At 40.3% G+C, this 16880-nt stretch overlaps 1 protein-coding gene across 1 annotated transcript in view; it reads right to left on the bottom strand.

Annotated features, from left to right (window-relative positions):
* The window catches only part of LAMB4 (laminin subunit beta 4), a 97611-nt gene that overhangs the window by 4820 nt on the left and 75911 nt on the right, over positions 1 to 16880 (bottom strand). The window contains 7 exon segments of the mRNA XM_006774858.2: positions 2251 to 2404; positions 3687 to 3860; positions 6908 to 7040; positions 8875 to 9082; positions 12602 to 12746; positions 15592 to 15753; positions 16349 to 16554. Coding sequence (XP_006774921.1) covers positions 2251 to 2404; positions 3687 to 3860; positions 6908 to 7040; positions 8875 to 9082; positions 12602 to 12746; positions 15592 to 15753; positions 16349 to 16554 — 1182 coding nt within the window.

Below are 16880 nucleotides of genomic sequence, written 5' to 3'. Positions count from 1 at the left end.
AGGGAGAGGGAGAGAGAGAGAGAGAGAGATTGGCTGTCTTGCACACTTGCCCCAACCTGACTGGGTCCAGGGATCAAACTAGCAACCCAGGTATGAGCCTTTGACTGGGAAACCTGTGACCCTTTGGTACATGGGCCAACACTGTAACCACTGGGCCACAGCGGCCAGGGAAGTATGCTTTTAAATAAAACCATGGCCTCTTCCCTTCTGTTCCAGCATCCACAGGCCTACTTCACAGCATTCATCCATCTGCTCCCCTGCTCCTTCAGGCACAGGACACTGCTGGCTTCTCACTGCTTCGTCACCCAGAACCTCCAGGCCCTTGTTTGTTTCCTTTAATTCCTGTCTATTTATCCTTTGCCCCGAAATCAGGACTGGCTTTACAAGTTCCCAAAGCACAAACCCAATTCCTACTTCTTTCTCCTCAGAGGACTCATATGTGGTTAAATTGTGTCCATGATACATTGAAATTGGTAAAAATTCTACCTCCTGATGGAGTATGTCAAATTGATGGCGTGGGTAAAAGAATGGATAGAACTACCATATGATCCAGCAATCTCACTTCTGGGTGTAGACTCAAAAGAAACGGAATCTGTATCTTAAAGAGATATATGCATTCTCAGGCTCATTGCAGCATTATTCACAACAGACAAGGTATGGAAACAACCTGAGTGTCTGTCTGTGGATGGATGGACTAAGAAATTATAAATATAAAAAGCACAATATGCTAATTAGACCAGACATCCTTCCGGACGAAGCCGGGTCTGCAAGGGAAGCCGAGGTCCCAGGTGACTGCTGGTGGCTGGAGGGAAACCTGGGTCCTGGGTGCCAGAGGGAAGCCGGTGCTGGCAGCTGGGGGAAGGAAGGCCTACTCTTGCATGAATCTTGTGCATTGGGCCTCTAGTATATATATACTAGTAATTCGCTACAACATAATGAACCTGGAGACATTATGCTAAGTGAAATAAGCCAGACCAGTGGTCGCCAACCGATGGTCCGTGGACCACTGGTGGTCCGTGAGGTCCAAAAGGTTGGCGACAGCTGAACCAGACAGAAAAAGACAAATACTGTATGATCTCACTCATTCCATCCATGTGTAGAATAAAAAAAAGAGTTGAACTCATAGAAACAGAGTGGAATGGAATGATGGCTGCCAGGCATTGGGAATGGGTGAAATGGGGAGATATTTGTCAAAGGGTACAAACTTTCAGTTAGAAGATGAGTAAGTTCTGAGGATCTACTGTACTTATGTTGCTGATTATCTTATCTAATAAAGAGGGAATATGCAAATTGACCACCACACTGTAACGGTTAAGATGGCTGTGCCCACAGCAGAAGCAGGGATTCTGTAACACAAGGTGGCTGCACCCACAGCAGAGGCTGAGTCCTGTAATGAGCCTTAACAAGCAATCTACAGGGACCTGAGGCTGCGTGGTGATGGGCTGGGGCAGGGGACTTGAGGCTGTGCCCCCTGCCTGGTGGGGCTTGACAGGGGACCTCAGGCTGTGCCCCCTGCCTGGCAGGGCTTGACGGGGGCCCTCAAGGTGCCCCCCTCCCCCAGGCAGGGGGACCTCAGGCCGTGCCCCCCACCCTGGCACCAGGGGACCTGAGGCTGCGCCCCCTGCCCAGCAGGGCTTGACAGGGGACCTGAGGTTGTGTCCCCCACCCAGCGGGGCTTGATGGGGGACCTGAGGCTGCGCCCCCCGCCTGGCGCCAGGCCAGGGGACCTGAGGCTGTGCCCCCCACCCAGCAGGGCTTGACAGGGTGGGGCCAGTCGGGTCTGGATCTCGCCCAATGGGGGTGAGGCTGGCTGGGTCTGGGTTTCACAGGCGTGGGCGGGGACTTGATTCTGGGTCCTGCGGCGTGCCCCAGACTCTGACAGGAGGAAGATTTTCATAAACATTTTACTAATTTTCTTTCATCTCTGACACTTCTATTACAGAGAAAGGGCAAATAGCACTTTAAAAATATTTCCTCTAATTAATCCCCTTTTAATGTGCATGAATTTCATGCACCAGGCCACTAGTAGTTAATAACAGTGTACTGTGCACGTGAGTAGACCTTAAGCATTCTCAAAGGCACCCAAAAGAAAAAGGTAACCATGTGAGGAGATAGATCTGTTAATTAACTTAATTGTGGTAATAATTTCACCATGTATACATCGAACAAATCGGCACATTGTACAGTTTAAATGTATACAAGTCTCTTTGTCAATTATAACCCAGTAAAGCTGGAGAAAAGAAGAGATACCTGCTATTCTTCTTATCTTGTCCTCTGTATCTCCAGCCAGTTTTGCTGCTGCATCTTTTAGCTGTTTCACTTTTCCTAAGGTTTCCTTTGTCAGTCCTGTTGCGCTGGTCTTATGTTGAAGAACAGCATATTGATTTTGCAGCTCAACAAAGTCCTGTAACAGAGCAACACTCCCATCATCAGAAAATATTGATAAAGCGTGTACACATACATGGCATTTGCCTGATACTGCTCATAAAAGGAATAAGAGGAACCATAACCCAGTCAATATAGTTGAATTACTCTGATATCTCCACCATGGCTTTTCAGTGCATTTTTTTTTCAGGTTGAAAAAAAATATCAGCTTTAGCTAATTAAGAATAAAACTTTGTTACAAAATATGAATCATTGCTCCATGTGAAGGCAAATGTTTATGAAGGACCAATTGTTTGTCCTGACCTACGTTAAGGTGAGACACACACAGGACAGAATGACCCAGTCCTGCCCTTGCACACTCCTCACTTACGTCAAACAGCTGCAGCGCCCCATGCAGGGCAGAGCCAGCAGGGAAGATCCATTCTAGACGCAGCAAGGACACATCATTTGGTTGGCAAAAAGGTGGGACAGAAATGAGGTGGGAAGGGAGGCAGGCAGGGAAGCAGAGTGTTAGTATGAAGATCTCCCTCAGAACTAGAATGGAAATCTTTGGGGTCAGCCTATGTGGTTGACAATTTAGGATGTTAAATAGATGAATAAAGGCCGGACCCAGGAACGGAATATGGAAGGGGGATGGGGAGGGGGCGAGAAGGACCTTCTCAACCTCTGTTCCATAGAAAATGTTCTCAGCTCCCATCAGTGGAAACTTTACCCAGAGCATTGGGGCTTGAAAGCAAGATAAAAGACCAATTGTAAAAACACCTTAACATTTTTCTTTTGTTCAAGCTACTATATTAATGCTACCAAGCGAGATACCCTGCTAAGAAAACGAGATGATAGGTTCTTTCAGCACCCTCAATTAGCGGGCCGCTTTCCACAACTGTTTCATTAACTCACTCTGATTTTTGTAACTTCATCTATTCTCCGGCGGGTGACTTTCAGTTCTTGTTTTCCTTATGTTATGTGACTTACTTAGAGTAAAGGGCAAACGCGTACAATATAGTGGCATAAACTGCGAGAGTTTGGTAGTTCAGGACAAATGTGACTAGAAGATCATTAAGAATCCTGGGACAAGCGGGTGGGGAGTAAACCCTGCAATGGGGTTTGGCCAGAGGACTTCTGCTTCTCCACAGACAGCTCTCCACCACCGTCATGCCCATCGGGATCCCTACAAACCTACACCACTGAGCCTGGCCCAGCACTACAGGAAATGCTGATAAATGGCCCCAAAATCTGGGGATGAAGGATCCGCCTTCAGAGAAGCACCGTGTGCTCTTGGTGGCAGGGGTAGGACTAATGACCTCCTGGAGGCCCCCAGCCTGGCGCTGGGCCAACTCAGCCTGAGCTCCCACGTGGATGGCTTGCTCTTGATTCCTTTGCAACTTGACCCGCAGCTGGGAAAGTCCATCCTCCAGGGCTGACTGCTGCTTTGCTAGGTCCAGTTCATGCTCAGTCTCCTGGGCTTTATTTTCAGTCTGTTGTTGGTTTAAAGAACAGAAAAAAGGAAGTTTCTTTATGTAACAAGAAGCAAATAAAAAAAAAAGAAATGATGTAATTACCCTTCAGAAAATAAGCCAGGTGTGAAGGGAAAGAAAAGCATTCCTTTGAATTTTCAGTTCCATTTACAGAAGAAAAATGTTATAAAATATTTCAGACCTATGAGAGTCTAAAAGAAAATATGAAACATATCCATGCCCCCACCAGCCAGTGTGAGAATAAAGCACGGCCAGTGATGCCCTCGCTGGTTCGGCTCAGTGAATAGAGAGTTGGCCTGCGGACTGAAGGGTCCCAGGTTTGATTCCGGTCAAGGGCACATGCCTGGGTTGCAGGCTCGATCCCCAGTAGGGGAGCGTGCAGCAGGCAGCCGATCAATGCTTCTCTCTCATCATTGATGTTTCTCTCTCTCTCTCTCTCCCTTCCTCTCTGAAATCAGTGAAAATATATTTTTTTAAAAAGCATGGCCAGTGAGCCAAGGTCCTCAGTGCAATGCTCCCCATCATATCACCTCCCCCGCTAAAGGCAACCACTAACCAGAATCTAATATTTATCATTCCATGTTCTTCTTGATGCCTTTAACTGTATGCCTATGCAGTATTTCTAACAATATGCAGTGTCCCATATTTTTAACTTTATGCAAATATATCATTATTTTATTCTATTTTTACTTTTCACTTGATGCATGTGGCTTCTAATTCCCTACCCCCATACAAAAAATACTGAACATGTTATATTTGCTTCTTATTTCAATGACTGTACTTGTCATATCAAGAAGTCCTATTTAAATATTTCTCAAATCTAACTGGCATGTGTTATCTCTTGTCTCTTATTCTTTGGTTATACCTTTTTTTATTTTGTTAAACATAGTAAACATTCCTATCCAATAATGGTAAGAGCCACAGTCTGTTGTATTTTGATCCTGTTGTTTGCTATCTTGTTTGAGGCAATATATTTTGGGGGGTGGAATTCTTTGAGGTTTGGTTTTAAGGTGCATTTCTTTTGGAGGGGGGGGGATTTTCTGTTTGTCTCTGTCAGGCATCTGAGGGCACTATCAATCCAGGACCACTTTCAATGACACTTTTAGCTTTGGTTGTTGGGCCCACCCAGGTAGTGTGAATCCTTGTCCCAAACTCCTAGAAGATCCTGCTTGTGGTTAGCAATTCTTAGTGAGGACTTTCCTCCTCTACCCAGGGCAAGAGGCAAGTGTCTGTATTGTGTTCTTTCTCATTGGAGTACTGGTCCACCAGATTTTTAGCACTAGAAGTCCCTTCCTGTGCCTCTGAGCATATGTCAGAGTTTTCCTGGAGCAGGTATCTGCAACTCATTTTTTTAAAAATATATTTTATTGATTTTTTACAGAGAGGAAGGGAGAGGGATAGAGAGTTAGAAACATCGATGAGAGAGAAACATTGATCAGCTGCCTCCTGCTGGGGATGTGCCCGCAACCAAGGTACATGCCCTTGACCGGAATCGAACCTGGGACCCTTGAGTCCGCAGGCTGACGCTCTATCCACTGAGCCAAACCGGTTAGGGCTGCAACTCGTTTTTAATAAAGGGCCAGATAGGGAGTACTTTACACTTTCTAATCCACAGTCTCTTTTGCAACTATTCAACTCTGAGGCACTGTCGCACAAAAATAGCCATAGATAACATGTGACTGCCAATAAAACACTGTGACTTTGGAGACAGAGGCAGTTGGTGTGCCTATTTGGCCCAGGAGCTATATTTTGTCAACTCCGGTTGTAGAGAATATTCCTAGAAGGAGGAAAACCCGGAGGCATTCTTAATTTTTTGTTTCCCTGTGAATGCGACCTCTTCATCTGCAACCCTTTGACTTCCTGGTGTGCGACTCCTTGTTCTGTTGCTTTCTGCTCCTTTTTTCAAGATGCATGTGTTCAGAGCAAGCAACACAGCTGAAGAACAGAGACTGAGTACCTTGCAACCTTCTGGGAAGGGGATGTGTTAGAATGGAGCTGGGAGAAAGGGACTTCACACAGCCTGGGTCTAGGTCAGCCGTGGGCAAACTACGGCCCTCGGGCCGGATCCGGCCCGTTTGAGATGAATAAAACTAAAAAAAAAAAAAGACCATACCCTTTTATGTAATGATGTTTACTTTGAATTTATATTAGTTCACACAAACACTCCATCCATGCTTTTGTTCCGGCCCTCCGGTCCAGTTTAAGAACCCATTGTGGCCCTTGAGTCAAAAAGTTTGCCCACCCCTGGGCTAGGTCCTGCCCTATCCTCTAGTTGCCAGGCTTCCTCTCCTGGATCCATCACATGTGCTAAACATGGTCTTGCTCTCTCTGAACTCTGGATGGAACCCTTTCTTTTGAGTAAGATATTCTGTCAGCCTTGGGAGACTCCGATGAGATTTTATGCACATTTAGTTACAAACAGCTGGCAACAAATTCACTTTATTTCTTTGGGTTGTGAGCCTTAAAGAGTCTATATGCCCTGGCTGCTGACTCGGTTGGTGGGAGCATTGTCCCCTACACCAAAAGGTTGTGGGTTCAGTGCCTGGTTGGTGCACGTACAGGAGGCAACCAGCAATGTTTTCCTCTCACATCAATGGTTCACTACCCCTTGCCACCCCCCTTTTTTTTCTCTCTCGAAAATAAATAAAAAACAAAATATCCTTGGGTGAAGATTAAAAATAACAACAAAAACAATAAAGAATCTCTTACTCTCCCTGGTATCAGAAGGGATAAACTCTGACCTCAAATCAATTTTAATTATCTGTGTGGCCTTAGGCAAGTCACTTAACCTCCCTGAGTTTTAATTTTCTCATTTATAAGCTGGTGGTAGCACCTGTTTTATCCCCCAGGACTGGTCAACAACGAAATGAAGTGATGCTGGGAGAAGTCTGTAGAACAGTAAATGCATAATGTTACCATAATCTTATTTTATCCTTACAATCTCATCAGACAGGTAAGTCAAGCGTGACATTGGCATTTGTAAAACCTGGGCTGTTTCCACACTCAAAATCTATTTCAGGTTAGTTTCAAGGAAAATAGAGAAATACCTGCAGTGCACTCTTTTTTGTTATCTCGGCAGTCAGCTGTGCGATGTTAGAATTTGCCCGTCCTTGAGTGATTTCAACTTGTTGCCACTTATTCAACATTTGGTCAGGAGTCTGTAGAACCCTTGCTGCTTTTCTAAAGTAAAATATTATACAATTATTCATATATTTCACTTGGAGAATTCATTCAACTCAACCAAAAAATTTACTGAATTATTTATAAAGTAAATTTATAAAGTAAACTCTTAAGTAAGGCAAAGTGCTGGAGTCTTCATTTTGAGAAACAGGCATATGGGATGCCAATAAAAACACACATATATGCATGTGCAGAAACAGATCCCACCAGATACGGACATAAAATATAAGCTCGTATTTCTTCTTAATTTGTCACAAACAGAGAGGTTTGGGGCTATAACTGCCAAGTTTTGAACAAAAAACTACCGAACAAAAAACTATTCTCTGCCAATTCCAGTTCTGTCATTTCTCAAACTTAAGCAACAGTTTCTAAATCTTTGTTGGAGTGGGGGTGAGAGAGTCAAGAGGCTCCGCAGAGAGCAAAGAGAGAACTACAGGCTGCATTTTCAGGCTGTTTATTCTGGTTTATTTAAGCTTCACTGACATTCCAGCCGCCCAGGGGCCCAGCCAGGGGTTAAAATCACAAGCATTCCAAGCGATAGGCGATGTTACGGAAATGAGCTCACCTCAAGTGAACATTCACCAGCTACTTAGATCTACGGGCTCACAAACACCTTAGGAAGAATGTACCAAGTGAGTGAAGTATCAGACAAATGTTGCAGAGGCGTAATTAGAAATGATTGTGCCCGGGGCAAAAACAGCTCAATTGCAAAACATCCCCTTCCCCAGCCAACCCATCCTCTCCTTTAAAAAAAAAAAAAAGAAAGACTTTTCTTTTAAGAGCAGTTGTAGGTTTGCAGCAAAACTGAGAGGAAGGTACAGAGATTCCCCATATACTCCCTGGCCTTAGGTTCAATGAGCCCTTTTGGTTAAAAGGAATCCCCTCCTCCCGCTATCAACCTGCCTCACCAGAGGGCACATTTGTTACAACTGATGAACCCACGCTGACACATCATAATCACGCAGAGCTCATAGTTCACATTAGGGTTCACTCCTGGGGTACATTCTATGTATCTGGACAGATGGATAAGGACACGTATCCATCACTATAGTGCCATACGGAGTGTTTTCACTGTCCTAACGTTCCCCCCTGCTCTGCCTATTCATCCCTCCCCTCAGCCCCTGGCAACGACTGATCTTTCTTACTGTCCCTATAGCTCTGCCTTTTCCAGAATGTCCCGTAGTTGGAATCATACAGGATGAAGCCTTCCTGTCTATACTTTTCCCCCTATTGTTACAGTGGGAGTTCAGGAGCCTTCCTTTCTCATCACACCCTAAACACACACACACACACACACACACACACACACACACACACACACACACACCATATATTTTTTGTAGTCCTTTTTTCTTTAGATTTCAGCGTACTGCTCATTATAGTAAAGTTAGAAAATACAACGTGAAAAAGAAGGAGGAGAGGGAGGAAGAGGAATAGAGAGAGAAAGAGAAGAAGGAAGAAGAAAAAAAAATCAGGAAGGGAAAAATTTACCACTGATCCTACCACCCTAAAATACTGGCATATTCTAGCATTTTTGCTGTAACAGGCCTTTGTTTAATCCTCACCTGAGGAAATGTAATTGATTTGAGAGAGAGAGAGGAAGAGAGAAAGAGAGAGAGGGAGAGAGAGAGAGAGAGAGAGAGAGAGAGAGAGAGAGAGAGAGAGAGACACATTGATTGGTTGCCTCCCATATGTACCCTGACCGTATACATTCCAACCAGGGATCGAACCCGACTGGGAAATGAACCCGCAACCTTTTTGTTGTACAGGACGATGCTCCAACCAACTAAGCCACCCGGCCAGGGCAAGATGAGAATATTAAAACTGTACTTACTCAGCTGCTTTTGCCTTCACCAAAATCCTTTGAGCTCTATCTGCTGCTTTATTTAGCTTGTCCTCATCTGTCCTGTAGTCCTCACAGAGTCGCATAAGTTTCTGTATGTTGTCAAGTGCATGGGTTATATTTTGTGATGTTATTGGCAGGTGGATGTCAAGTACATGATTCGCAACCTTTTCTATGTCCTCTGGAGGCACATTTTCCTCTGAAATAAAAAGGTGGTTTTTAGGTCATTATGTCACTTTATCAAACACTATCTTTTAAGGACAGCCACGATGAACTTGAAGTCCAATGCCCTTGCATTTGATTGGGTGTCCCCAGAACTCAGGGATTAGACTGTCTATGTCCCATAGGTTCTTCCTCAGGCTTCATTTTCCCTTTGCCCTGAAAGAAACGCTGCTACTGTAGGGCTGTATACATGCTACACTGATGCTGTTGGAAAAGTAAAAAACTACCAATTTGGGATATTGCCTATGTTCTACAAAATGTCCTCCCAAAAAATAGGTTACTATGAGCATGGAAACAAAAGCAGTTAAAGTGCTTTAGATACCTGTCATCACGATTCAAACACAATGAGAATGGAGAAGCCTTGCGTTTGGACCCCATAAAACTTGATTCTGCTCCTTCATGACATTAAAAAGGCTCAGAACTTTTGCTCATTTGTATAATTGGGTAATTATAACCGATGCTACTCCTTGGAGGCCTGTCTTGAGAAGGGACTGTGACAATATAGAAAGTACCACGTGAATAACATATAATAAGGAAACATTTAAGTACGCCTATGCTCTGCTCTTCAGGAAAATAAAATTGCCCTCTGTGAGAACTGAAGTGGAAGGTGGACTGTTAGTGTGTGGAGTGATAACTCGTTGTCACTGTCCGGCTCCTTAGTGAGGCACAACAGGGGTAGTTAGAGATGAATTAGAAACAGATCTGATCCTCAAGGGCAGTGGTTCTCAACCTTCCGAATGCCGCAACCCTTTAATACAGTTCCTCATGTGGTGACCCCCAACCATAAAATTATTTTCGTGGCTACTTCATAACTGTAATTTTGCTACTGTTCTGGTTCATAATGTAAATATCTGATATGCAGGATGTATTTAGGCGACCCTGTCAAAGGGTCATTCGACCCCCAAAGGGGTCGCGACTCACAGGTTGAGAACCGCTGCTCAAGGGGTTTCGCATCAGGTGGGGAAACAGAAGTCATCCTATATAAATACTGATCATACAAGAACAGAAGAGGTGAATATAAGACAAAATGATGTGGGATCCAGGGGAGGAGAAAATACTTCAGGAAGAATTTCAAGAAGACAATTAAACCCAGCTTTGGAGGACAGCAGAGATGAGGGTTGTGAAGACGCAGGGTGAGGGGAGGGGTAAAAGGCATTCCAAGTTGAGGGAACCACAGAATAAAAGAAACAGGTTCATAGCTCCTTCTTGGCGGGGGACGGGGGGAGTGAGGTGTCTAAAATTGGAGGAATGGAAGTCAGAGATGGGGAGCAGACCGCAGAAGTCCCTGAAGTAACTTGGACTTCGTTCAGGAAGCAGTGGGAGCCATAGAGGATTTTCGTATTTGAATGGCGTGACAGGAGTACATATCCTTCTTGCAATCACCTTTGCTTTAGCTATTTTGTTTAATATAAAAGAAATATTTTACTCCCTGTAATGTTTCTGAAAAAAAATGTGATAAGCATGTTTATGAATAAACTAAAACCATATTTTAAATGGAATCAGGGAGTTGGCTCTTTAAAAATGGTAATTCTCATTGTGAAAATGTTATAATAAAGAGTGATTTTAATTTAACCACAATTTCAGTCATCAAACATTTATTGATATTTATTATGAGATCATAAGCTCAAATTTTTAGATGGGACTTTTAGAAGAAATGACACATAACTTAGTTCAGAAGGAATTCAGATCACAAGGAAAATAAAATGGTCAAAGAAGAACTGAATAGTGGGCCACCGTACAGTCTAATGATTTTATTTGGGCTTTCTAGCAAGGAAAAGGGAAGTACCAGGTGGGTGAAAGGCACCGCTTCCTGCGACTCAGAAAAGAGAATTTTCTTTTATAGAATAGGATTTTTGTCTTTGTCTAGTCTAATATTTGTGGTAACAATCTGGAAACAGTTTTTTCAATTCTTCAGGTTACTTAAAGTATTTTTTTTTCATCAGCAGTAAGAAATAGGACTAATATAGGAATAAGCTCTATGACCCAGTGAACTAAGTGAAAAGCAAGAACCTACTTTCTGAACCATTGCTGGGGCTTGGGACTGTATGCCACCATTTTCACACAATTGGTCTGGCGGTTTCAATTTGTGCCAAATTAACTGATACCTGTAGAGAGAGCTCATGTTCCTCCATCTCAGTTGAGTTCCTAACGCATTGAAAATTTGCTTTTGAACAAACAAAATGTCCAGTAGACTAATTCCACCCCCATTCATTTTTACTGATTATTTTGATCATTTTTATTAATTCTTTTTACTGCCTAATTTTTTCTTATCTTGAAAATCAGGATTAGAAGCTGCTAATATAATTTCTAGAAACATGAGGTTGGAAAATATACTTGGTTGGCCATAGGGGTTTTTATAAATACTAAACAGATTAATAAAGTGATTGCCCAGATTGTAACAGATATCCCAATTGTCAATTAATTCATGTGTAGAGTGTTAAATTACTGAATTTGGAAGGGAACTATGAAATACAAAGCCTCTTGAAATTAATTCCACAGTGTTGTGCCCAAACTGCATCATTTGAGAATGAGGTTCCATGTCAATTTCCAGCTGTATTTTTTTTAAATAATTTTTTGGACTGCTTTACTAACCCATTTAAAATTTTTTCTTTTGTTCTTTCCTTTTCTTTCTTTATTATTTTTTAATATATATTTTGTATTGTTGATAGTATTACAGCTGTCTCCCATTTCTCCCATTTACCTCCTTCCTCCCAGTTGTCCCCAAATCCTACTGTCCCCAGGTCTTCACTGTCCTATTGCCCATGGCTATGCATATAAGTATATAACTTCTTTTTAAAAATTAATTTCAGAGAGGAAGGGAGCGGGAGAAAGAGGTAGAAACATCAATGATGAGAGAGAATCATTGATAAACTGCCTCTTGCACACCCTCCACTGGGGATGGAGTCCACAAACCAGGCATCCAGCTGTATTTTAAAATTTTTATCTTTAACCAATAATAACTATAATAATAATTCATAACAATAATGAATTAAATAGTTCCTTTGGGTCAATCATAGAGAGCCAATAAGAGACTTGGGAAATAGACAATAATAGTTAATAACCAATATTTTTAGATGCTACCTAACTATGATATTTGGTACTAACCAAAATTTATCATACCTTGATCTTATGTACACTGTTAGCAGAGAAGATGATAAAATCCTAACATCAGGGAATCTGATATAAACTTCATGTTGGACTTTCCTTTTTAAAGAAAGTAAAATAACTTTAAACATTAAGTTTATTTTTGGAATTTTTTTTTTTTACTAAATTCTAGTATTTAGTACTAATTAATCTCATAAAGAGAGTCAATTTTTTTTGGTACTGAGTTAATATTTTGGGATTATTTTCATTAAGAAATTTTAAATCAAAGGGTGTATTATGTGTCTGATTTAGGCATGCCATTCCCAATTAATATCATTTAAAATTGGTTGTGATGTTTGAATATACATTACAAAAAGAAACAAAAACTAGTCCTAATATTTAAAAAAATTACCTAACAGAAACTTTTCCACTTTTTTGATTAAAAGATTCATGTTTTCTTCTTCAGATTCACTTTGGTTTTTCATATTCCACAGTTTCTCACTTAACTGTAAGGAATTGTTTTTGGAGACTTCTGCCAGTTTACTTATATTTTTTATCTGGAAGAAGAAAAACACACAATGATTAGGTACATTCGGTGATGTTTAATTGCTTAGCTGGACCAAATAAAACTGCCACCAAAAATGAAAAAGAAGTGTAGATAATTAAACAATTTTAAAACATTTGAAAAGACTCTTAAAAAGATATTGTTTTCATTACATGTTTTCTTAATAATGTAAATTTATCTCCTACAATGTTATTAGTATTCAAAATCATCATTTGAAAACAGTATTGACCTAATACTAATGACTTTTCCTGACACAAGTTTTACTTTAATGAGACGTTAGCATTCCATAATATCAACAAATTTCATAGAAATTACTTAGGACTACTTACTCAAAGGGGCCATTATGTCTCATAAGTTGAGAGAGTGTTTTCTTTTATGTAAGTTAAAATAGTTATTCTTCTAAACCTTCCTCAAATTCAAATAATGCACTTTTCTTTGAAAGCTTAAAAGAAAGCATCCCCTGTATTAAGAAATGAGTTTGAACTCAATGCAGGCCGCAAAGATAAATCCCAAACACTTTGTACATTTGACAGAAGAACGATAGGACTAAAAGGCTTGCAGCCTGGAAATGTAAATCCTTAAATGTGTGATTTGAGAAAGGTCATGGGCTTTTTCTTGGGACTCCAGCAAATTTGAGGAAAAGTAAAAACATGAAGCCAAAGGACAATATCACCCACCAGCTGAGCTGTGTTGAATAGGTTGTGACAGAAGTCGGGCTAATTAGGACCAAACAGATTGGGGCGGGGGGTCCTCCCATTATTGCCCCAGAATGAAGCCAGCTTAATTGAGCCATACATATTTTGTGAAAAAGGATTCAATTATATCCTTGGCAAATGATGGAACAAAAAATATTTACCTGATTAAAAATACGTATCTTAATTTTTTGAGTTGTTCCTTGATTCTCTAGAATTTTTTAAACTTTAAAGTAGATAGCAATTGCTAAGAGAGTAGATCTCAAAAAGTTCTCACAAGGAAAAAATGTAACTGCGTGGTGATGCTAACTAAATTTGTTGTGCGAATCATTTAGTAATATCAAGTCATTACGTTGTACATCTAAAGCGAGTACAATATTACGTCAATTATATCTCAATATAAAAAAGTGGGTAGTGGCAAGTAAGAATGTATAACAGTAAAGTAAGAATTACAGAAATAAATACTCTGGATAGAAAAGTGCCAAATTATACAGACGAAATCCCGGCAGAGATTAGTCGATGCCATATTCAGAAAGAAAGAGATTGCTAAATTACTTCACTCTTAAAACATCTCTCTGCAATCCATCCTCTGTCACAATTGACTCCTGAGAATTCTCTCACAATCTCTCTGGCACGCTTCCCCTGCTAAGCAAGGGGAAAATAGCTCACCGTTTTATCAGCGTGACAACCCCCACCCAGTGCCAGTTCTCCAATGTGCTGATTAAGCCAGATTCTGCTAACACCTACCTCAGGGGCTGTCTTTTAAAAGTACAGTTTAATGGGGGCTTGTTTAAATTGTGTGCAGTTTCTGTTTTTTTTTTTTTAAGGGTCAATATAATAATTTAAAATTCTATTAAACAATTAAGGGTTATTTTAAACACCAGGATGCGAGATCAGGATTTGCATTTGTGATGTTCACGGCTGTATTTCCAACATCTAGATAAATGTCTGGCACAGAGTAGTCCTCATGAATATTTATTAGAGTAATGAAGACTAACGTAAGTGAAAAACTATGTAGCAATACAGAATTATGACTATGCAAATAAAATGTCTCAACATGTCCTATGTGCAAGGGGTTTTCTCCAGCGTGGCTACTCAGAGGCTCGCTCCATTCTTGGATTCTGGGGCATGTGGAGCAAGGACACAGGACCAGCTGGGCCTCAGGATCATGGAGGTGAGTTCCTGGAGGAAACTTGCTTGTGTGTGTGTGTGTGTGTGTATGCACATGTACTGGTGTGTAGGTGCTCACACATGTATCATCGGTGGTTCTCAACCCGTTCCCAAGCTTGACCCTCTATCCTCCTCTCCATTTGAGATGTCTCCGCGTACATTTCCTTTTTGTTTAGGAATTGGTTTCTGTTACTTGCAAACAAGAATGCTGACTGATATCATATTTAACTTACATTGGTTAAAACACCTCAGCGCTTTAAGAACTTTTTTTTTTTCATCAAAGGCTCTACGTAGATTGTCAAAAAAGGAGCGAAGCTAGGGGGCACTTCATCATCTTGTTCTCAAGATGAATACAACGCATTATTCACAGAATACCTGAAATTGTGTTCACCCTTTTAAAAAGAATATAATGTATTCACAAAACGCTAAAGAAAACTAGGTAATTAAAAAGTATACTCATCAATGTGACCAGAAAATGAAATATTTTAAAATTATTAGAGAAGGAATTCAAGGCATAAGGGTATATTCCTGTTAAAATATTTCCTAACATTAACTTAAATTCTAACATTAAACTGTATATATTTGGTAGAATTTCATATATACCCTTGAATTGATAAAAAAATTATTCTTTACTTTGGGAGATCTATAGTTTTCAGAGCTTCAAAGCTAGGAGTCTTCACATTTCTATGTAGTGTTTGCTATAAAAGAAATATATCTACACAAGTCTATGTCCTACAAACACACAGCAATAGAAATATTATAGAAATGGAAAATATGTCAATATTCACATCTACGTCTAAATCTACATTTATATAGACATCTCTAGGTTTACCCTATATTTCCAGGCATAAGAATACCTAATATCTAGAATCATCCATCTGCTTAGAAGCTAAATGGCAGTTTTTAAAATTCCAACTAGTGCCCTTTCTTTATGGCTACAGCTTTACAAATAAAACAACAGAAGACATCACTTACCTGATTTTTCAGACCTGGAGCCTGGCTGCTCAAATTCTGAATCATGGACTCCGCTTCTTGAGCTTTCTGAAGGGCGTTCCCCGAGAGGGTCAGGGAGTCATGACAGCTTGGGTCACCACACGACGAGAGCACACAGGGCGTGTCCCCTCGTTCTCCACACACCTGATGGAGAAATGACTTCTGTGAAAAAGCCACGCGCTGGCGGGTTTTTTTGAATGCCATCCAGGTTCATGGAGGCAAGGCACTGCTCTGCTCATACATGTTTCTTCAATAGCCGTTCATGCTTAGTGTACAGAAGTGACCCATTACATGTTTCCTAGGGAACTGGATCAGTATCTAAATTATTTGTTATCAGCATTGTGCCAATCCGTGCCACTTTTATACTTTCAGTTTTTGGGGAAAATTGTCAAATGTCTAGCATTTCCCTGTTAATTTCCTTTAAATAAATAAAAATTACCTTTTACTTATAATGAGGCAGGAGGAGAAATCTGTACCCTTTGGGAAATAGTAAATAATGTAAAATAATAAAATGAAGGCACAATTTTTACTCTTTGATTGTTCTTATACTTTGACTTAAGAAATAAAAATAAATATATTTATATTATTTATACATTGTTAACAGAGCGTTTTTATATGTAATATATATTTATACATTTACAAAATAAATAAAAAATAAATAAGATGTAAGACAGGAAAATATAATTGAAGAGACCAAGTAGAAGCCACAAACACTTTTACTCACTGTAGGAATATTTACCTTTTCCTTCAGTATTTGGATATCTGGTATCTTAATCTGTTTTAATTTTTCCAATGACAAGTTTTCTTTTGAGGTTAATGTATCTAAGATGGTAAGTAAGTCAATCCTGGTTTTCTCAGAGTTATTTGTGATGGAAGTAGTTTCACTGATTCTTTTTTCAGCAGATGATGATCTGTGATAATACTTCTTGATATTCTCTGAGAAAGCTATATCAACATAAATTGAAGTAAGATAAATGTTTTGAAAACAAATGAAATTATACATTGACTATTAAGATAATTATTTCACAATTTGGCCACTATCTTTGTCTTAATGACAGTACAAAAGGTCAACATTCTCTTCCTTGAATGTACACTTCTATGAGGAAGGATTAGATGTAGTATTTTATATATATACATATAGATGGATATGATAGATGTAGAATATTAAGATTCAAATCTGCAGACATGGGTTTGAGTGTTGGTTCACCTTTTACTGTCTAACTAGGTCCTTGATCAAATTGTTTAATCTCTTAGACTGAGTTTCCTTATCT

This window comes from Myotis davidii, unplaced genomic scaffold (genome assembly GCF_000327345.1).
Source record: "Myotis davidii unplaced genomic scaffold, ASM32734v1 scaffold125, whole genome shotgun sequence".
Taxonomy (NCBI): domain Eukaryota; kingdom Metazoa; phylum Chordata; class Mammalia; order Chiroptera; family Vespertilionidae; genus Myotis; species Myotis davidii.
The sequence above is the reverse complement of the archived record's forward strand: the minus strand, read 5'-3'. Positions and strand labels throughout refer to the sequence as shown.